At 38.5% G+C, this 23443-nt stretch overlaps 2 protein-coding genes across 6 annotated transcripts in view; both read right to left on the bottom strand.

Annotated features, from left to right (window-relative positions):
* The window catches only part of lmx1a (LIM homeobox transcription factor 1, alpha), a 30785-nt gene extending 12917 nt beyond the window's left edge, over window positions 1–17868 (bottom strand). Inside the window, exons 1-3 of one of the 2 annotated variants that reach the window (XM_057840565.1) lie at window positions 17705–17868; window positions 17362–17518; window positions 13836–14016 (exon numbers count right to left, since the gene is read on the bottom strand). In XM_057840565.1, coding sequence (XP_057696548.1) covers window positions 13836–14014 — 179 coding nt within the window. In that variant the 5' untranslated portion in view covers window positions 14015–14016; window positions 17362–17518; window positions 17705–17868. Of the gene's footprint in view, window positions 1–13835; window positions 14017–17361; window positions 17536–17704 lie in introns of those variants that run through there. The other variant, XM_057840566.1, reaches the window with a different exon arrangement.
* A 3584-nt stretch (window positions 17869–21452) lies between these two features.
* rxrgb (retinoid X receptor, gamma b) overlaps window positions 21453–23443 on the bottom strand; it is a 97132-nt gene continuing 95141 nt past the window's right edge. For 3 of the 4 annotated variants that reach the window (XM_057840555.1, XM_057840557.1, XM_057840559.1), the window contains 2 exons: window positions 22055–22160; window positions 21453–21964 (listed from right to left, as the gene is read on the bottom strand). In XM_057840555.1, the coding sequence (XP_057696538.1) occupies window positions 21817–21964; window positions 22055–22160 (254 nt within the window). In that variant the 3' untranslated portion in view covers window positions 21453–21816. Of the gene's footprint in view, window positions 21965–22054; window positions 22161–23443 lie in introns of those variants that run through there. The other variant, XM_057840558.1, reaches the window with a different exon arrangement.

Raw genomic sequence — 23443 nt, 5'->3', positions numbered from 1 at the left:
TAAGGCGAAGAACAGATATAAGATCAAACTTAAGGATGTGAACAATGTTAAACCTTACGAGCAAGCCGAAGACAAATGGAGCAAAGATGTCGACGGGCTTCCACAATTACGCGAAATGGACATTCTGCTGTATTTATTGTTTGGTGTATGTTACTATACTCATCAGCCATTCTGAAATTACAAATCGCTGCAAAGCTACGAATAGTTTTGCTGCGGATGGGTGCAGGACCTGCACATTATATCCGTATCAAACGGCAACGCCATCGTTTTTGCAAAGGTAGGCTATGTGTGTTTACTATTTTTATTGCCATGAACCTGAACGCACCCCAAGTCTTGGATGACAAATAAACAGAGCAGAGTAGACTCGCTACGACTGGTAGTTTCTTCAGTTTATTCAAAGTAAGTAATGCACTGCTTATGACCGTCAGTAACGGTAACGGCTGAAAAAATAGTTAGATTACCCAGTTACTGAAAAAATAACGCCGTTATGTAACGGCGTTATTTATAACGGCATTATTCCCAACACTGCTTGTGAGAGATGTCAACATGGTTCCCAAGAAAGTGAGTGCAGGTGGTGAAAAAAAGAAAAGTGTGATGCTTACCATTGAAATTAAGATGGAAATGATAGAAAAATATGAGCATGGTGTGAGCGTCAGTGAACCGGCTCGGGATATGTCTACGATCTCGATGGTCCTCCTCTGACCTCCGTTTGTCAGTCTTTATAAGTTAAGGTGACAATTATTGTTATTGTAAGATTGGCAAGGAAGTCGCCACTTTCGCCAGGTTTTTAATCAATTTTAATTCAAGTGTTTCCCTTTTTTTGTTCGTTTGTTTACAGGTGGAAAATGCAGTTAGGCAAGGGAAGGCAACTTGATGTGCCTCACAACAACAGTTTCGATATATATCCATCAATGTGACTATGTGCATTCTACCTTGATGATGGCTCGATTTATGCTCCACCTTCTTTAATATTTTTCTAATACTTTTATAAATTGTGATTTATTGACCTGTTTTGCACACGCACCAATTGTAAATAAACAAGAATAAACAATAAAACAAGAAATGGAATCATGTTGTCCAAAAGTTTTATTGCAATCAGTATATGCAATCAAAAAGACTGACATACTATTTGTGTTTATATAATCATAATACCATAAATATAATCTAAACCGGTGAAAAATACCTTGTACTATTTCCTTGGAACAACAAAATCTGTGTCAGCCCTTCTGCATTCGGCAACTGTAATATTTGTAATTTCGCCTCATTTTGGTCACTCAAGTGGCCGGCGTATCACTCTACACCCAATGTTAACACAGGCTGCACAGATTATCAGAATTTTGTCCAAGGACGAACAACGAAGTGATAAGAACAAACATGCAATCTTTTAGGTGGATCCTATGAGGTTAAATCTGTGAGCCAAATCCTAAATCTGTTACTAGTTTCCATTTAAGGCGTAAAGTGAGGTAAATCCACAATGGCGCTATGAAGCTGGACGCTGTTCAAAACATTCCACTTCCAAGCATATTTAACGGCACTTCCAGGAGTTCACACAACCAAGCAAAGCACAGAAAGTCCCGGAGTGTCATCTACGTCGTACTGAATCAATTTTGGGAGATTCTGTTGGTTCCTCTGGTTTGATTTGGCAGTTTAAAGCTTTGTATACTTCAACCGCAATTCATGGCGTTCTGTCTAAACCGGAAGTCTGTAGCAGAAAATGTCAAAGATGGCGCCGCCCATGTTTCGCTCAGGAAACTTGTCTATAGAAGGACAGGTCATCCCAAAATCTTCAAATATGAAAATTTTGAAATACTGTGGGAGTGGTGAAAATGTCTGGTCTATATTGTGGATTTTCACCTATTGTAGTTAGCATCCCAGCATTTAACCCTCTCCTCCTTATCCTCCACCCCCTCATCAACCCACTCCAGCCGCTCAGACACATACCCTCAGCATGGCGGGTGTGCATCTTAGCGCCTGGCAACCAGGAGCGAGCAGGCTTAGCCACACCGCGACACAGTTGCCTTGGCTCCGGCTGCCGTCCCCACAGCCGAGCCCCCCCTGGGGAGCGTCCAGAAAAGGCTCACGGCGGGCCGTGGCTCCAGGCGGAGGGGGGGAATCAGATATCTCGGCGGGAGAGGCTGGGCCGCCGGTCCTAGGAATTATCCGTGGAATTATCCTGAAGTCTGCTCAGCCAGAGCAGGACAAAGACAGAGCCGCACCCCCTCCAGCCTCAAGCAGCAGGACTATTGTCCGGCGGCTGGCACCGACCCATCTTGGGGCTGTCACGCCTGATGATGCGTCATCATTCTGGAGCTGGTTTCTGTCTGCAGACCTGACTGGTGGCTTACTGGACTACTCAGCACACCATTATATAAAGTCATTTGTGTGCAGTACTACAGACTATCCTATATATATCAGGCTTATTCAACTTTGGTTTGAGAACATTTTTCAGGTCAAAGGTCATGTCGAATAATTTAACATGCCTTCCAGAAAGTTAACCTCCAACTCTTTCCTTTCCAGAAAAGTGAGCTCTAACGTGTAATTATCAACACATGGATGGACAATAATGTAACATTTTTGTTTACAAGGACCTTATTTTTTGCCTGAAATGGGGAACGTTGTTTGATATATGTAAAATAGGCAGGTATTTTATGTAGATTTTTATCATTATTTTTATTATCAATTCAAATGTTATCCATTACCAGAATTTAATAAATTGATTATCTTAATATGTATAATATAGAAATTATTTTCTTGCTATTTTCAAAAACTTAAAACTCAAATATTTTCAAAGCCGCGCACCTCCCTTAGGCATCCATGAGTCTCCATGAGCAGTGACATCAAAACCTTCGAAATCGTTCCCTAATAAAATCCTGATTATTTTTTGATACATGTATAACAAAACTTAGTATGGCTATAAAATTCTCAAATTTTACGCTAGATGCACAAAAATCACCACATGCAGAGATAATCACCTATATTTTCAGAATCAATAAAAATATTTAACATTATCACGTCATTTTCAAAGTATCGGAATCGGCAAAAAATATCGGACATGCCTTTTTTAAATATATATATATATATTTATTTATTTTTTTTTTTTTTTAAAAATCTTTTTTCTAATTGTATTTAACGTTACAGACAAAATGTCTTACACTCATCCAGAGTAGTTTTGGCTTAAAGTAGGGCTATCAAATTTATTGCGTTAACGGCGGTAATTAAATTTTTTTAATTAATCACGTTAAATAATTAACGCATGCGCTGCACGACCCACTCACGCATTGTCGCGTTCAATCTATAAAGACGCCGTATTACCTATAGATAGCGCTAAAAGGCAGCGTATAAAGAGTAGAGAATTTTGACAGCCTTTGGAGCCATTTTTTATGTGGCTAAAGCCTTACAATACCTCTCTCAGCAATTAAAAATAATGTGGGAGGCAATGTGGGAAAGAAAGGTAGTAGTTGATCATTTTCTTAACACCCTATGTTCTTTCCCAACGCAGAGAAGATATATCAATTGGTGCCCTTACGCACAGTCATGGTTGCACTTTCGATCATGCATTTGGGCAGGAGTTAAATGGCTGCAGTATCATTTACTGAAAGCTCAACAAACACACTAGATTGCAATATTTAGTCACACTATACAAAGTCACATTTCGCCTTTAAGAATTACAAGTCTTTCTGTCCGTGGATCCCTCTCACAGAAAGAATGTTAATAATGTAAATGCCATCTTGAGAATTTATTGTCATAATAAACAAATACAGTACTTATGTACTGTATGTTGAATGTATATATTCATCCGAGTTTTATTCATTATTTTCGTAATGCATTGCCAAAATGTATATGATCGGGAAAAATTATTGGGAATGATTGGAATTGAATCGGGAGCTAAAAAAAAAAGCAATCGGATCAGGAAATATCGGGATTGGCAGATACTCAAACTAAAACGATCGGGATCGGAGCGGGAGCAAAAAAACATGATCGGAACAACCCTATTTAACATATATAAGTTCTTGCCGAAAGTAGCAACTTAATTTTTTTTTTTATTTAGTGCAAGTTTTCAACAGCTAATAAATCACTCAATTTTCACATCAGGAACTCAATTCTTGAGGCAAGCATGCAGAATCACCTTAATTTTACACAACAAAATCAAAAGTTTTCTATATACAATCCGCTATTGTGTAGAGATACAAAATCCAACATGGCGGGCGTCATAAAACAAAGAGATTTTTAAGTTGAACATTCTTGTAAATAATTTCTTAAATTGGGAAATTTCTATAGATATGAACATAAAACAGTCTAGATTCTTGGTTAAAAGCAAAAAACAGGCAGTTATCATTCATAAAACATAAATATTTCAAGCAAAAGTTATGGTATTGTGTAATCCAACATGGCGGCCATCACGAAACGAAGAGCTTTTTAAGTTGAAAATTATTCTAAATAAATGCTTAAATCGCGGAATTAAAACAGTCTAGATTCTTGGTTAAAAGCAAAAAACGATTGGTTATCATTCATTTTACGTAAATGTAATGGCAAAGTTACACTAATTGTATCCATTGATTTTTTTCACAACATTTTAAAGTGGTTCTATTTAATATACGGTAATAATTACCATAAGTCTTCGACCAAATCAGTCTCTAGACACTCCTGTCTGATTGTATGCAGTAAAACCTTTGTCGTATTTCCACCTAAATCCGGTGTTAGAACGCATCGTGTGCTTGAGTTTATCATAGTCAACTCAATGTTCCGATGGTGGAGTCCATGATTTACTGTTATCATTCTATTTTTTTTAATTGCATTTGTTATAAATTTAAACAAAATTATAGCAATATGAAAATAGTTTATGAAAAAATACATGTTGTTAATTACAATACAAAACATTGTGTGTATTCATGCCTAGTTTTTCATGTTTCATTTTGTTATTATTTGAAAATGTTTATTAAACAACCATACAGGAGTTGGACAAAATGATGGAAACACCTTAAAAAATCAAGAAAAACTCATTTCAAATGGTGTAGGGCCGCCTTTTGCTGCAATTACAGCCTCAATTCTCTGAGGTATTGATTCATACAACTTTGTTTATTGTTTCCAAATTTGTTACCCGAATTTTAAGCTATTCTGGACTTAAAAGACCCTCTATCTCTTATAAAGATGATGGCGGTGGAAATCGACGTCTCAATTGAATCTCTAAAACGGACAATAAATGCTCAGTAATGTGGAGGTCTGGGGATTGTGCCAGCCATAGGAGATGCTCAACTTCATTAGAATATTCCTCATGCCATTCTTTAACAATTATGTTCAATGATTATGATGCAAAAATATTACGTGTTTCCATTATTTTGTCCAACCCCTATTCATGTTAATTACAGTTTTTGGCAAATTTTTAACAAAGGGGCAGGGATCTTATAGTTTAAAAACTTAAAAACTCAGATCTGTTCAGATCATTACATTTTTCAATGCATACATTTTTGGACTGCAACCACATACTAGAGATGAACTATTGTTAAATGACATTACGACACAAATAGCTCTGTAACAATGGAGGTGAAGTGGCCACTGAGTCCCTACTATTAACAAGCAAAGGTGCTGCTACATCCTTGTCAAAGGTCCACATCCTATTGCATTCCTCTGACTCTTGCTGTGCGGTTGCCGATGGAAACAACCAAGCCTGAGTGGCTCTGTCGGGGTCAGATGGGGTCTGCTTGACCCATACAGGTCGTCTGCCCCGCGGCCTCACTGGTATGTGCCTTAAAACGGCCGACGTGTCGCACGTTTGCATTCCAGAACGCGTGAATCAATCAAGTGGTGAAGTCTGGGAAATACTTAGAATATTTGCAGGTTTCTATGACACAAAGGTGGGCTAATGTCTAGATTGGTATCATTTACTTAACAGTGACTTAGTAGGTTTGGGTTACTTGGGGTTAAATCCCACAATGTTCCCCATGCGGAAAACACGAGCCTTGACTGGTGCGGTCTAGTGGACACGTACAGAGGCGGGTCCGGTTTCTGGATCAGGTGAAGCGGTATCCCGCGTCTGTCAGATAAAGATCTGGAGGGTCAAGGACACGGCCGGTCACGTGACCCGTACGGCCGACATGCCGTGCTCAATCTGACCGCCTTCTCTCTGTAAAGATCATGTAAACATGCCATTGACTTTCAGGAACTTGAGAATGCTTTTGTCACACCTGGACTGGACATTAATGAGTAATTATCAACTCTAACTATAAATTCTAATCAGGATTACAGTGATCCCTCGTTTTTCGCAGTTAATTGGGAAAGTTTTAAACATGTTACTGTCTTAATTAATTATTTTTAAACAAGAATAACATAGCAAAATGCTTCTCTGTATTTAATGTTTCATTGAGTGAGTCCACTCAAATCCACTTACGTAGCTGAGACCAGCCTCTCGTTACTTACACAATTAGTTGCCACAGCGCACTACCGCTTGTGTTTAACAAACTAAACGATGATTGACAGATCTGCGGGTTTGAAGATAGTGATACCAAGCTTCACTGGCAAGATCAAAGCAGGACCCCAGTAACTCATCGCTGCCAGCTGAGCAAGAAAAGCAGTTGGAGGGAGAGTGAGAGACTGATCAGATCAGGACATCTCTACAAATTACGGTATTTACTTATATATTTTTTAATTGAGAAAAAAACAAGCAAACTCCAGCTGCCTGCTGAGCAAGAAAAGCAGCTGGAGGGAGAGTGAAAGGCTGTGATCAGATCAGGACATCTCTATAAATTACTGTATTTAATTACAAATAAAAATCCACGATGGACTAAGGGGACGAAGTTTGAAGTGCAAATTAGCGAATTTGTATTGTGGATTTAGTCTGTGAAATGATTGCTTTTACTATGAATTAGCATTTATTAGTGAGCTACTCTCATAAGCCCCTTTCAGATTTATATGCGGTTAAATTCCCGTGTTAGGTGATGCTGGATTTACCCTTGTCATGGCTTTTAGACATGGAGAGATGGCCCGGGATTAACACGGGTTGGACACTTTCAGACTCGTCCCGTATTGGCGACTCGACACTAAATGTCCTTGTCATCTCCATGTCAGTCGAAATTGCTTTCACACACAAGGGCTACCCGTTTAAATCCCGGGAATTAACCGGAGTTCAGGTATGTGCTAAAGGGGCTTTAGAAACACAGAAACACCACTTTTACTGTCTGACTTGCAATTATACCTATTGTACACTCTTTTACAAAAGCTAAAGGTAACCTTTTCCATATTTTTACCAAATTAAGGGTTAGAAATGTCGTTTTTTTAACTACAGTGACAATGTTTAGACTTTTTAAACTTTTTTTTTTTAAATAAATAAATTCTACTTTAATTGGAGAAAGCAGTGCTCTTGTTGATTTAAAGGGAAAGATCTGTGCAGAAAAATCTTGTTTTATCAAGTGAAAAAATACAGATTTGTATTTTTCTGTTGTATCATACAGGAGAAAAATGCAAATAAAAGCCAGTATTTGCATGAAGTGAGCACCCTTAGTGCTGGCATTTTCTTAATACTGGTCCTTTTTTTAGCGAATCAAATATGAGTATTCCAGATTGTCCACCCTTTCATCGTGATGTCACTATTACCCATCATACCCATTACCTATGCTGAGGTATACCAGTGTGTATGAGGGTATAAAGGTATAAATTATGTCAAGCAAGGGCTGCAGTCATAAACAGTGTCATTTTTTTGTACTTAAACATTATTTTCCCCATTATCAAATGTCTAAGAAATTAACCGTTTGCATATAAAATGTTTTTGATTTTTAATATTCAATTAACAAAATATGTTTTCAAAAAAGTTTATTTATTTAGTTATGTTGCTCTTCACTTAAAATAAGAACGCATACAATTTTTTTTTTAAATGGTGTTGATGACATGACAATTAGTGGCTTGACTGGTAAGAAAATGTTTTCTGTGATGTTTACGTTATGGCACTAAAATTAACTCATTTGCCACCGTTCATGGCCAAGACTAGCTTTGAATGCTAATATTTCAGTGCCATTGAGCGCTCGATATCCAATCCATTTTGACCATTTGTGCATTCGCCCCTCAGAGTCAAAATAAATGTGACATCTATCGCCGTCAACGATACATGTAATTTTTAAATGATTATTATTCATACAATTTTAGAATGACCATATTTTGACTCGGGCCCAGCCTCGAGATACTTAAATTTTACTCAAAGCCCAATCAAAGATGCCTTATCACTTTAATATACAGTGGGGCAAATAAGTATTTAGTCAACCACTAATTGTGCAAGTTCTCCCACTTGAAAATATTAGAGAGGCCTGTAATTGCTAACATGGATAAACCTCAACCACAAGAGACAGAATGTGGGAAAAAAAAAAAAACAGAAAATCACATTGTTTGATTTTCAAAGAATTCATTTGCAAATCATGGAGGAAAATAAGTATTCGGTCAATACCAAAAGTTCATCTCAATACTTTGTTACGTACACTTTGTTGGCAATAACAGAGGCCAAACGTTTTCTGTAACTCTTCACAAGCTTTTCACACACTGTTGCTGGTATTTTGGCCCATTCCTCCATGCAGATCTCCTCCAGAGCAGTGATGTTTTGGGGTTGTCGTTGGGCAACAAGGACTTTCAGCTCCCTCCACAGATTTTCATTGGGGTTGAGATCTGGAGACTGGCTAGGCCACTCCAGTACCTTGAAATGCTTCTTGCGAAGCCACTCCTTTGTTGCCCTGGCTGTGTGTTTGGGATCATTGTCATGCTGAAGGACCCAGCCACGTCTCATCTTCAATGCCCTTGCTGATGGAAGGAGATTTTCACTCAAAATTTCTCTGATACATGGCCCCATTCATTCTTTTCTTTACACAGATCAGTCGTCCTGGTCCCTTTGCAGAAAAACAGCCCCAAAGCATGATGATTCCACCCCCATGCTTCACAGTGGGTATAGTGTTCTTCGGATGCAATTCAGTATTCTTTCTCCTCCAAACACGACAACCTGTGTTTCTACCAACAAGTTCTATTTTGGTTTCATCTGACCATAACACATTCTCCCAGTCCTATTCTGGATCATCCAAATGCTCTCTAGCGAACCGCAGATGGGCCTGGACGTGCACTGGCTTCAGCAGGGGGACACATCTGGCAGTGCAGGATTTGAGTCCCTGGCGGCGCATTGTGTTACTGATAGTAGCCTTTGTTACTGTGGTCCCAACTCTCTGTAGGTCATTCACTAGGTCCCCCTGTGTGGTTCTGGGATTTTTGCTCACCGTTCTTGTTATCCTTTTTACGCCACGGGGTGAGACCTTGCATGGAGCCCCAGATCGAGGGAGATTATCAGTGGTCTTGTATATCTTCCATTTTCTAATAATTGCTCCCACGGTTGATTTCTTTACACCAAGCGCTTTACCTATTGCAGATTCAGTCTTCCCAGTCTGGTGCAGGTCTACAATTTTGTCTCTGGTGTCCTTCGACAGCTCTTTGGTCTTGGCCAAAGTGGAGTTTGGAGTGTGACTGACTGACTGTTGTGGACAGGTGTCTTTTATACCGATAATGAGTTAAAACAGGTGCCATTAATACAGGTAATGAGTGGAGCATCGTTACACCTCTTTAGAAGTTAGACCTCTTTGACAGCCAGAAATCTTGCTTGTTTGTAGGTTTACCAAATACTTATTTTCCACTCTAATTTGGAAATAAAATCTTTAAAAATCAAACAATGTGATTTTCTGTTTTTTTTCCCCCACATTCTGTCTCTCATGGTTGATATTTACCCATGTTGACGATTACAGGCCTCTCTAATCTTTTCAAGTAGGAGAACTTGCACAATTGGTGGTTGACTAAATACTTATTTGCTCCACTGTACATATTGATCATAATAAAAGTCTTAACAACTGGGCAGGCTCTCTGGGAACGCGTCACAGGCAGCACCTTACAGTAGTATTATGTGTAAAGCGTCAGTCAATTTCAACACACGCTACTTGGTCTCGTAAAAAAATAATGAAAACCGGACATTTTCACGAATTTAAAAAAAAAAAAAAAAAATGCCGGACACCCCGGACAGGATGTAAAAAGTGGACATGTCTGGGCAAACATAGGCGTTTAGTCACCATAATACAATTTGATGTGATACAATTTAACACGATCAAAGCCAGTATGCAGAATTAAGGTTGAGGAAAACTGTTAAAATATGGCAAGGGACACGAGGAGTGGAGTGTCAGTACGAGCCAGTAAAGTGCGGAGGTGTGAAATCTCAAAGGCGGAGCCTGGGCATCAGGCCTCCTGCTAATTGGTCAGGTTAGATCATTTACGGTTGGCCGGTTGACGCTGCACTGGGACTGCTCTTGACGCGGCTTTCCAGATGCTGCCGCGCTTTAATCGTTGTTTGCCATAATAAATTCTGCCTTTATGCCTCTTGATGGGATGCGCCAGTTTGTCTGACGTATGACATACCTGGGCTTCACGTCGTTTGTCATATTTAATTTGGGTGAGGTGGTGGTTATCACTAACGCATATTGAAACACATTATTTAACAAATGCTAACAAATAAAACAAAATAGACACTCGCCCATACGCACTAACCAGCTAAGAGGTTAGCTAGTTAGCACCCAACTGGCGCTACGATCTAATTTGCTGACTTGTGCAACACTTAACAGGTCAGGAACTGCCTTTTAAAAGGCACACATGTTAAAAGTCACATAGATTTGAACAAATATTTTGTATTAGAAAATGCATAAAACTTGTATGTTGTGTACTGCTGTCTGATACAATAGCTTGGTTGGAGTTCAGGCGTAAGGATGAGGAGAAGGTGATTAGGAGGGAGGGAGTTTATGATGGAAAGGTGAAGAAGTAGGGGGTTACCTCATCGCCATATGTTGGCCCCCAGCTTGTGGTTACCTGGCGAATGGACATCGCGATTTTAACACATTTTGACAACGTGTCACTTGAGCTCCACCCCACCTTTTTTGGTGTGTGTGTTCATGTGTGTGTGATGTATCACACCTTGCACCCGCAGTCACCTCGTTTTTTGGTGAGAGAACTGTGCCAAGTTTCCTGGAAATCAACTGTCCAAAGCAAACTAAATAGCATTAGGCTGAAACACAAATGCCTGTATCAGCCTGTACAGTTCACTGTACATAAATAATAATAAGCTCCAATAAAAGAGGTGTGTCAGAAATTCTGCATTTACACAACCATTTGACTTGAGTGCTACTATTAACTCATTGACAACAAACTGTCCCGATTCATTTAAACTAGGAGGAGTGGCTGTGAAGGCTCATGTATCTACTGTATGATAGCGCTCACCACAATACAGTTATCCCTCGTTTTTCGCGGGTAAAGGAGACTGAAACCCGCAGCAATAAGTGAAAAACCGCAAAGTAGCGATATATATATATATATATATATATATATATATATATATATATATATACATATATTTGGGGAAAAACATGTCTTATATGTATCTCTTTCTAATGCTAAAATATATTATATATATATATATATATATATATAATTTTTTTTTGTATGACATCATGCAGGGACAGGTAGTGGAGGGCCGTTACATTCTTTTTCCAGAGCTGAAGAATCCAGTCAAAATGGCCGCCAGCCCAAAGACTACACTTCCCAGCATGCCGCACAACGCCTCTCACAAAGCCACTTAATTGCAGCTGGCCTGGAGGACAATATAAGAGACGACCAGATAAAGCCAAGGTGGAAGGGGAAGGAGATTGACAGAAATATTTGGAAGAAAGTATTTTGATGAGAACAGACATAAGTTGCCATTTTTAGACATTTTAGTTGACCGTTTGCTTTGTTACTTCTTGTGCCACATTCCGGCCTTTTTCTTTTGGGGAAACCCACTGTTTTTTCTGAATAAAGAACTGTTTGGTTGGACACCTTGGTGTCTCAAGCTCCTTCCTAGCCTGGCCTACATAAACGGAAAACACTCAGGTGACTTGAAGTTCCGCTCTGAAACCCCCAATTTGGCCAAATTTCAAAATTGTCCGATATGCACGTGTGATACAGCACTGGAAAGCTTAAAATCTCAATTTTCTGGGGGAGGAAAAATTTTGAACAGGAGGGCATTTTTAGAAAAAAAAAATCTTTCTTAAACAGCGAAACCCTATCTGGAGGTAAGCGCACGCGAGAGCAGAATTAAAGACGCCACGACTTCAACGAGATATTATCGCGTACTTACCTTGTTTCGATCCCAAAACTCCACGTAGCATGTATTACTGAGTGTCAAGAAACAGCTGTGAATGGCCACAGCTGGAAACATGGTAATATAACAAGGGTCGCGATGCAGAAATCGCAGACATCAAGGAGTGGTCGAGATGTTCTTTTTCATATATTTACCCTTTTAAACCTTTTTTTCAATTTTTCTTTGTTTGAATGGATTATTTATCATCTAATATATCGGAGAAAATGCGACAGTAACAAAAAAAATACTATTAGGCGATAGTTATGAGGTAGATATGCGTGACTTTTTTACAGACACCATTTTTTTCATTGTGACGTAATTTGTTTATAAGTTTAAAATATGCTATTGAATAATTTTTCAAAGTATTTTTTTTAACAAAATATTAGACATCAATTAATGATTCTAAGCTAAAAATGACAGACATTTTGAATTACAAATATAATTAATTACCTTCGTCTTATGGCTGGGTTGAAACACAAGCACTTGCGCGACGTCTGTAAACGGGGGTTTCCAGGGTAAAACGGACAAATTAAAAATAGTTTGGAGGCTTAATGCGCCTTGAATCAGCTATGGCGGCATATAGGCATATTGTTCTGTCAAACACAACAAGTGTTTTGGCTTAAAATACAGTTTCTTTTAAAGAGGAGTGCAAGAGCAGAAACTGCTTTTGCAGTCTCGTCTGTGTTTTCCGCCATATACAGTATATTAATAAATGGTTTTTAAGCACTTCAAATGTAATAATTATAATACATTTTAAACATGTTACTGTCCCACCGAAATTTTTTTTTTAACAAGAATAAAGTAGAAAAATGCTTGTCTTTATTAAATGCTTCATTGAGTGAGTCAATTCAAATCCGCTCAAGCAGCTCACTTACAGACAAAGAGTTGCCACAGCAACTGTTTAACAAGTTAAATAATGATTGAAGCATGTGGCGCTTTGACGTTTCGGCTTCAAGCGCCCATTGCAAGATCAAACCTGAATGTCTGTCAATCATCATTAACTTTAATAAGCAACTCCAGTGACTAAGAGCAGCAGGATGGAGAATGAGTATACGTGATTGGATCGGGACAGCTCATCTGTATTATTATTTTTAAATGGAAAAAAAATCCGCAATGGACTGTTTGGCTAAGTTTGAAGCGCGAAGAAGCGAGGGATTATACTTATACTGGTGTGCCTGCCTAGAACATCTGTTCATTGAAACTTTTCAATTCATCTCAGCTCAGTGTTGTTTTAGGCAGCCTTTTAATTTTTGTCTTAGTCTAAGTATTTTGGACGAAAATAGTCTTGGTCATATTTTAGTCATTTCAAAATGTGTTCGTTTTTGTCTAGTTTTAGTCGACAAAGTCTTATACAAATTTCATCTAGTTTTGGTTGACAGTTACTCAAAACTTTTTCGTCTGCAAAATTCAAAAGTTTTGGTTAAAAAATAAATAAAGGTTTCCAACAATTTTGAATAAACATAGACAAGCACATATTGTAGCATCTACATCAGGGGTGGGCAAACCGGTGCTCAAGGGCCGTAGTGGGTCCTTTGAGGTTTACCCATGTTGACGATTACAGGCCTCTCTAATATTTTCAAGTGGGAGAACTTGCACAATTAGTAGTTGACTAAATACTTATTTGCCCCACTGTAGGTCAAACGTGTAAGCAAACGTGGTCACTCACTCAGCATAGTCCCGCTTGCAGTAGAGTCGCTGCTCGCGCACGAAGCACGAGTCCTTCAACGCGCGCCCGCAAGCCGAGCAGCGTGCGCACGCCTCGTGCCGGAGGCCGTCCGCTACCCTCAGCAGGAACTTGTCGGCGATTGGCCTGTGGCAGCCCGCGCACACCGGCCTGTGCTGCATGACTGAAAAAGCAACGTGAAGGCAACATCAATATATATATACTGTAAAAGCTCTATAGCAGTGGTTCTTAACCTTGCTAAAGATAACGAACCCCACGAGTTTCACAGGTGCATTCACCGAACTTTTGGAATTTCATTATGAAGCCATTTTTTTAACGAATTCAAAACCGAGCAAGCTAACAACTAAGTGAATTCCTGTTCAAATTTCTTCCAGATTTCTAATTTACTACTAATAAAATTGCCTTTTGCTGTTTATTTTCATGTTCATAAGTAAAATTAAACTCTTTTAATTTCACACTGTTCCTTTTTTGTTTTCATGCCTACATTCTAATTATATTGTCACATATTTTGAAAAATGATGCATTTTTAAAATTATTATCTACAAAGTTCATGCTGTCTGTAGGTCTGTTATGCTTCCTCATAACAAGTGCCAGCTGAGCAAATCAATTTCTCCTTCCTTTAGATCAGTACTTCTCAAATAGTGGGGCGGGCCCCCCCAGGGGGGCGCATGTGACCATGGTGAACATGCTTTTTTGCCGTACTAGAATAAAATGTAATTGCACATCCACTTAGTGGGTGGCAGTGCCGCTCTAATTTTCAGCGTATGCGCAATATTTTGGAACCAAACATGAGCACACAGCAAAGAGCACTGGAGATATCATAATCTAAGACAAGAAAATATGAAGAAGCGTATGTAGCTTTTGGCTTTGACTTTTAGTACAGTGGGAGACAAGGAAAGACCAGTCTGTTTACTTTGTTTAAAAATGTTCACAGTGGACAGCAAGAATGTTTTTTTTTCAGCGAAAATGTGCCGAATATTGCCAACAATCCTCCCGCTTTGTCAATGTTACATCAGTAAACCAGCGAGCACTCTCAGCATCATTAAAGGTGGCATACCAAGTTGCTCAGTGCAATATAACCCCACACCATAGGAAAGGAGCTGTTACTGCCTGCAGCAAAAACAAAAACTGTCCCTCTGTCCAATGTCATAGTCGTTTTTGTTCTATTCATTTTTGTTTTTCGGTCTAATTGTTTGGCATATTGTCCTCGTGAGTTAATGTTGCAAATCAATTTGAGTTTATTATTGTTTATTGACTTTATTAAATTTTATTTTTCAGTATCAAATGGTCAAAAAATTGTCTTGAGTGTATTTTTACAGTATGGATGTTTTTGTTTTTTGTTTTTTTTTACACTTTATTGTAAGTTGACCTATATTACTTTTTTCATTAATATTAAAAATAAATGTTATGCAGAGGTGTACTTATAATAATAAGAATTTTATATGCAAATGATACTACAGTATATTTACAGTGGCGGCAGAGAGTTGGGGGGGGCGACGGAACGTTTACGTATTCCTGGGGGGGCATAACAGAAAATAATCTAGAAGCACTGCATTAGATAGAGGGCATTTGAAAGAAATGGAATAAAGCCTATAAATTGAGGGCAAACCAGTCAAAAACCATGTCTAAAATGGCACTTTGCCTACATTTAGTCAGAATACAAAATAGGGTCTGCTTAACCTTCACCGAACCCCTGGGGTTCAATGGAACCCCAGTTAAGAACCACTGCTCTATAGGGATCACGATACATGAGTTCGGACTTGACTAATTGTCAAGTGTCAAATCAAAAATGAACTTTGGGATAAATGATTCTGTTAGTAATTTAAAGGTCACTCAGTGTAATAGAGACAAATCAATGATTTAACTCAGGAAAAGTTTGTTTGAAAATTTAGAGTTTGGAGATATATTTTTAATTTTTTATTACATTATGTCCCAGGTGTTGGTTCAGTGGTCTGACTGCCCCACTGCCATTTGTGGTGGCCTGGGTTCGATGCCCATTTGTGGCATGTGTCAGGACGGGCATCTGGTGTAAAATTTGAGAGGATAAATTGAAAATGATGGTTGGTAGTTGGTACAGATTTTATTCAAGTTATTTTTCATTTAGTTCCTATAAATCCACATCCTTGTTTTAACGGATTTCCCGTAGTTATCATCTCTATATGTAAAATGTTGCAATGTTGTTAACACAGAGCATTAATATGCACATTTTCATTGTACGTTTGCTGTTTGCATTTTATATTTCATCGCAAAAAAATAAACATTTACTGTATTTGTAAAAATGTATAAAAATAAAAAACGAATTTGTTCAAATATCTAAATTGTTGACGAAATACGGTGATAAAAACCACACAAGCCCTCACAAATACAAGGAAGCAGTTTTGAAATCGCTACACTGGCTTCCAGTGAGTCAAAGGATAGACTATAAAATACTACTGCTCGTCTACAAAACACTTAATGGCCTTGGACCAAAATACATGCTTGATTTGTTAGATTCCTATGAGACATCTAGACCCCTAAGGTCGTCTGGAACCGGTCTTCTGCATGTTCCAAGAACAAGAACCAAGCAGGGTGAGGCAGCATTTAGTTATTATGCTCCTCACCTCTGGAACAAGTTACCTGAACGTCTGAAGTATGCTCAAACTGTTAGCTCTTTTAAATCTGGGCTAAAAACGCTTTTGTTTAGCACTGCATATCCATAACTGTCTATATATTTCAATCTACTTGCTTTATATTCCTCTTGTGCTTATCTCTATTGTTGATTTCAATTATTATTATTAGTAGTAGTTTTTGTTTTATTTTTATTCTATTTGTTATTAAATGCGATTTTTATGTATAATTTTATTTCCGATTTTGATTGTCTTGGTTTTTACGTTGTCTTGATTTAAATGTGATTTTTATGATCTTCATGCGATGTAAAGCACTTTGAATTGCCTTGTGTTGAATTGTGCTATATAAATAAATTTGCATTGCCTTGCCTTGCCTTAATCTTATGTAGTCATTTTCTGTTGTACATTTTTATTGAATATGCACAAATACGAGAATGACATTTTATGTCATTAAACTATTTGTGATCATTCAGTTTTAATATTTGGGAACATTCATTTGAGTATAATTTGCTTTGATTAAGATAAGTCAAAACCTGTCAAATATTGCACAAACATAATAGTGTTGTTATATAGTGTAATATATGAGGGAAATTGGGAGTATAACGAATAATTTTGTTTTAAGTATTTGTATAACATTCTAATCATTAAAAAAAAACAATTAAAACTAGTTTGCATTTTCAAAGAAATATTTTTAAATTATAGAGTGATAAATCATTTAATTACTAGTTTTATAATAGTTAATTGTTAATTTTAAGATTTAATTTCCATTAATAAGAAATAAATGAACTTAATTAGCTCAAATGTAACAAATACATTATGTACCCATCACCCCCCAACTTTAAGTTTGCTGTATTTTCACCAACATCACTTTTAATACCAAATACAGGAACAGATATCCATACCTTTAAAGTGGGCTTGCAAAAATGATTCAGTGTCCTTTCTCTCAGAGCATCTCCAAACGTGTGGAAGCGGTGGCGTTTAACTGTTTAATTGCCTGAAACTTACTCCTCCTTGGACCTTTCTTTCCTTTTCAACTTGTTCATAAACTGATTGGACTTTCTAGTAACAGGACAAGGAAGGAGCGACATAGAGTGAGAGTGAATGAGTGAGACACAGAGAGAGAGAGAGAGAGAGAGAGAGAGAGAGAGAGAGAGAGAGAGAGAGAGAGAGAGAGAGAGAGAGAGAGAGAGAGAGAGGTAGTAGCAGCAGTAGTAGCAATAATAGTAATAGCAGAAGTAGCCTTACCTTGTAACAAAAATGCACAAGCAAACATAAAAAAATGAATTAACTAATTAATTACAACTATTCTAACAAGCACAATGTATTCCAAAAATTCCTCAAACAGTGTAATGTGTGCTGTAGCCTATAAAATAATGAAAATGCGTTTTAATTACATTTCAGCAACACGATGTCACTTCTAGGCTCTTGCTAGCTGTTTTATCAATTCCCGCTAGAAAGATAATCGTGAATAAATCAGTCCCACACGGCAACAATATTTAGCGCCATTAAGCCCATCTAGTGGTAAAGATTGGAACTACAATTGGTAAATATAAAAATGATTCATTCATTGAACGAGGGGCAAGGGTGAAAGTGGCTAAAATTTCTTGCCGGAACTCCCAGACATGAAGGTCGTCACTGAGCCAGAAATTTTATTTCTTTATTCTTCATTCAAAATTGTATTTTTTTCAATGATTTGCAAAAAAAAAGTTAACAAAAACAGCAATAGCCCCAACCTCCATCTCCTAATGTTTATTTTCCCTCATTTCCTCATATACTAAATGCAAAATCTCAATTTTAACTACTTAAGAACATAGCATATATATTAAAATTGAAGTAAAAGTAAACATTTACTTTTTTTTTTAAATAATAAAGATTAGGGGTGTAACGGTACACGAAAATCTCAGTTTGGTACGTACCTCGGTTTTGAGGTCACGGTTCAGTTCATTTTCGGTACAGTAAGAAAACAAAATGCAAAATATAAATGTGCTAGTTGTGTATTACACACTTTTGTGCTTTCAACAATAGGAACAGCCTATACAAAGCTAGAATTCTGCTCAAAAATAGAAAACACAATATTCTGAAATGTAGATATTTTGAAAAACAAAATAAAAATAACTTTGGCTAAGACTTTTTCTTTAAAATAAATATAGTATCTGATGTGCAGAATTGAACAGTTGCAACACTGAAGTGAAGAGTTGTTTCATCTATATTCTTTTTTCCATTTGAATTCCCCACCCAGAGGGCCAACCATCTTCCATGTTAACATTTAACCGTTACCCACGCTACTCACTGCACTTCTGAGTGGTGCGACGGCCCTGGCCGTTCAATTGTTATCTTTTTTGAGACTGTCAGTCATCTGATCGCCGCGTCCGCCGACTGGCTGCCTCCCCTCCCAACGTGGCGTACTCTGATTGAACCCGGACGGGCTGACGACGTCACCGCCGCTGACGGGCCGCCCGAACTAGCCGCTGTCTGACATGTATCCATTATGCAGCGCTTTGTTTACATTTGCGGCAATAACGACACTTGCTTTACGGCAGCTAATCCGATACACGGTAATACGGCTCTGGGTAATACTATTAGGCCATTGTTTGAGCTTGCATACCCGCATGTGTGTTGTATTGTATTGTGCCTGAGTCTTGTTAACCAAATAAAGGCAGCGTTAACAAAAGTCATCTGACCGCTCATCATTTTACAGTCAACACTCAGTTCGCAACTTCGCATTTGACAGCATACGTGCCGCGTACCTCCTCGCCAGCTGTTTGCTCGCTATTCATTCACATGTGCATTTGATCGCTATTTTGTTACACTCCCGCTCTTTCGGTGAGGTATTTTGTGTTCATTCGTTATTGGATCGTTTTTGTTCACCACTGTAAATAAGAGCACCGCAGCAGTAGAGGTAAACTGCCATTTTCGTTCAACCCGCTTTGTTTAGTGTAGAAGCCAGGTTAGTGGCTGTATTGTTTTTTCTTTTTTACGATCAGGGTTTACTTAGCGGGTGGGTTTCAAGTGTAGTTTCATTTTGTTTGTTGTTTTGACCTGGGCTTACGCTGAAGCCAGCTTCTTCCGCATTTTGTATATTTTGTTCATTGCGAGTTTGACTTGTGTGAATAAATTTGTGTCCACTTGCAACTTGTGTGCGTGTCTCGTTTTATGTTACGCCCTTAGCAGCCGTCCGTGGGACATAGTAGTGGGACCTTCCCAACCAACGCAGAACACTGCAGGACCCTCACGGCCTACTAGGCACGGGACAGGGAGGGATCCCCACCCAGAGGGGGCGACACCCCACCACCTCACCGGCGTCCAGCCAGTGATCCGTGCCGGGGCCTAAGGAGGATGCCCATGTAGAACGGAGAGAGGTGGCGCGGGACCAGAGACTAGACTCCCCCAACCCTGCAACCAACAGCCCAGATGTAGAGGGAGCCCCACCATATAGAAAAGAGTGGGCCCCACCTACTGCCCTATTACTGTGGCTGCCAGCTCCCTGACCATGAAGAACCTCAGCAGTCGTTGCCATGTTGAGAAGGAAGGAGCAATAGCTTCTTGACTCACTCAATTCAAACCCCACCTAGTTCACGACCACCCACCAAGTTTGATGAGCCAATGACAGATAAGATATTTAATGACGCCCACTAATTTTGATGAGCCAATGACAGATAAAATATTTCATGCGGTACAAGGGGAACAGCAGTGCAAGAATTAAATAAATTAAAAGTGAGTGAATAATGATTTTTTAAAATCGAAATTAATAAATATAAATTGGAATAATGTTGAAATAAATGACTCAGAATAGAAATAAATGTTAAAATAATTGAACAAAAAATTGAAATAAATGAATATAAATGGAAATAAATATAATTTAAATAAATAAAAATCTAAATAAACTTTGAAATTGAAACATTTTAATAACACATTTATTCATTTATTTGTGTATTCATTTATTTAATTTTTGCACTCCTGGCCAGGAATAAAAGAAGTGCGGGCCTGCAGCGGGCACTAATCTAAAGATAATGGGAGAAGTGCAAGTTAACTTTGAAAAAATATGATTAACTGCTATTAAGAAAAAATTTAATCACCTGAAAACACAATTTTTTTGTTTTGTTTTGTTTGTGGGTGCAATTGCCGCAATCTTTTTCTGCCAACCTTTCCCAGTTCAAATGGATTGGACGTCTATAGCCATCAATGTATGGGCGGAGTTTGACTTTTGGGGCAGGGCGGCACAACATGTTGATGATCCCAAAACGCAGTGTCAGCAAAAAATAACTTACAAGAACATTGATAATAATGAGTTGACAATGAGTGTTTTTTGTTTCCCGTCATTCTTGAGGGTAATTCTAAATCAGGCTGCTTAGGCAATACTTTTCGCCAAGATCGTCATCCACTGAATTTGGTACGCCCGCCGGTGTCGTGCCAATGGAGTTACCCCAGTCAAAAATTGTATCCCCTGGGTGGAGCCCTATGGAGGTAGAGTTGTGTCTTTATTATTCAATCAAAAAAAGTTGCTTCAATCAAAATATATATTTTCAACCAAAAAAAAAAAAAAACAACGCTCCAATAAAAAAAAAAAAAGTTTTTGAATGCAAAAATAAATTTGAAACTGTGAAAGCAATTTTTCTGATTTTTTTTGTTTTGTTTTGTTTTTTTTGATTGAAGTCGTTTTTTTTATTTTTTATTTTTTTATTGAAGTAAATTATATGCAAAGCAAATGACTGTCAAAGGTGCTCGAAAAATCATTTAAACCCATTATAAAAATATATATTTTTTTATTTCATTCATTTTTGTTGGTTTTATTGCTTTACAACTTATATATATATATATATATAGGAACGTCAATTACATGCAATGACACTTTTCGGCCACCAGGGGGGCCTGCCCCCCCTTAAAATCCGCTTATACATCAATGCCACCAAAAGATGATAATTCGCAGCCAGCTGAATATGTGAATTAATATTGAGTACGTATTTTTTGTTGAGATTAATGACAGGACAAATAGTTTCACATGTATTTCTGAACTTTATTCTGTAAGAAGAATACTTCAATGTCTTTAAGAAATACAGTGCATTTTTTAACGTAAAATTTTATTTTTTATACAATTGCTCTATGAATAAAATCTGATTCTTTCTCAAATACTTTCAAAAGGGACACTTGCAACGACCTATTTACAAAAACAACTGAGTGTGAGGATTGTACTCAGCCCTCACTGCAGCCTTGAAATAGCATTTGGGATGTTGTTACAATGTTGTTGTTGTGTGTGTTTTATTTTATTTTTTTATTGTTATAAAATATTCAACTTTAAAATTTCCATCTTCACGTTGCTGATAAGGGCTATTTACAAGAGGGGGGCTGTTTGACAGGGGTCATGTAATCTGATGCGGCGCCTCCAGCATCTCCATGAGGAAGGTGTCGATTGGCGTGTCCCCGATAAGCTTGAAGAAGAAAAGGTGCTCCAAGCATTTGAGGCCAATGGAACGCAGCGCGGGTAGACGAAGCAGCAGCTTGGCAAACCTGAACGAAAACAGAAGAAAGTCCGATTAAATCGAGAGAAGATTTGCTGATCAGAGATAAATTAGGAAAATGTGAAATGGTGAACGGCACCTGCCCGGCTGGTCGGGGTATTTGTGTTTGGTGTAGGACTCTAGTGAGGCGTACACCTTTTCCCTCAGTGCCTCCACCTCCGTCGGGTTTGACAGACCTTTTGCATCTGAGTGGAAACGCATTGTTGGAAAAATTAGAACAGTGGTTCTCAAACCTACCAATTACCACTAGAACGACAAACATACTCTGAGAGGTGAATATAGGAGAGAAAAAACATGCTTAAATAATGATTCTAATAGGGCTGCAGCTATCAATTATTTTAGTAGTCGATTAATCGATGAACTAGTTCAGGGGTGCCCAAGTCCGGCGCTCGAGAGCCCCTATCCAGCTTATTTTCCATGTCTCTCTCCCAGGGGTGAAAGTGGGCCAGAACGCACCGGATCGGCGTTCCGCCATGAAATACAATGGCGGAACGCCGTTCCGGCATACGGTGCTTTGATCCCGAAAATATGACGGCAACTGTCAAAACCCAATGTTTAAAAAAAAAAAAAAAAAAACTGCCACGCTGCCACACACGCATCTCCAATAAGAACAATCTACTATTGCCAGATTTACATACACAAGTGTTAACAATACAAGTCTAATCAAGAGCTTGCTTAGCGTTATCCATTTCCACTGATTTTTATTATTCATTTATTCTACGTAGTTCTCCCCAGCGTCTCTCTCTATCTGACAAGTCGCATTGCCTGTAGCCCTTTTCACACATATTACCAGGGAATTTGCCGTATAAGGTAGCGCCGGATTTACTCTTGTCATTGCTTTCATGCATGAAAAGATTCCGAGAATGAAGCAGGTTGGACGCTTTCACAGACTTGTCCTGTGTTGCCCACTGGCACTCTCTGTGCGTGGAAGGCTGCTGGGCGATTTTATAACCTGGACATTACGTCATTTTTGGTCAGCATTGTCACAATGTTGGTCAAATCCTGTCGTGTTTTGTTCCGGAGGGAGCGTTCCCCGACGTGTAACTGCAACCAATTTAAGATCATCAAGAGGTAAGATCGGGCCTAAAAAAATCCAGCCCGACCCGACCCGGGTCCGCTGGTATTAAAGCCCGACCCGTCCGAGCCCGATCAATTAACTTGATTTGCAGGCCCGAAACCCCCCCCCCAAAATGTTATGTTTTATTTGTAGGCCCGAGCCCGAGAAAAAAAACGAAATTTCATATTTTATTTGTAGGCCCAAGCCCGAGAAAACCCCCCTCAAAATTCTATGAATTATTTGTGAGGAGGAGAGGGAAGGGATGCTCCAGTCAGACCTTGACACATCACTGCTTGCTGCTTGGAAAAACGGACTGGTTGCGTTTTGCGTGATCACATTTGGTGACAATGCCTGTGCATTAAAGCCTGTCTTTTGTAACGAATTCTCAGTTGGCAGAAAAAAAACGCAACT

This window comes from Corythoichthys intestinalis, chromosome 7, assembly GCF_030265065.1.
Source record: "Corythoichthys intestinalis isolate RoL2023-P3 chromosome 7, ASM3026506v1, whole genome shotgun sequence".
Taxonomy (NCBI): domain Eukaryota; kingdom Metazoa; phylum Chordata; class Actinopteri; order Syngnathiformes; family Syngnathidae; genus Corythoichthys; species Corythoichthys intestinalis.
The sequence above is the reverse complement of the archived record's forward strand: the minus strand, read 5'-3'. Positions and strand labels throughout refer to the sequence as shown.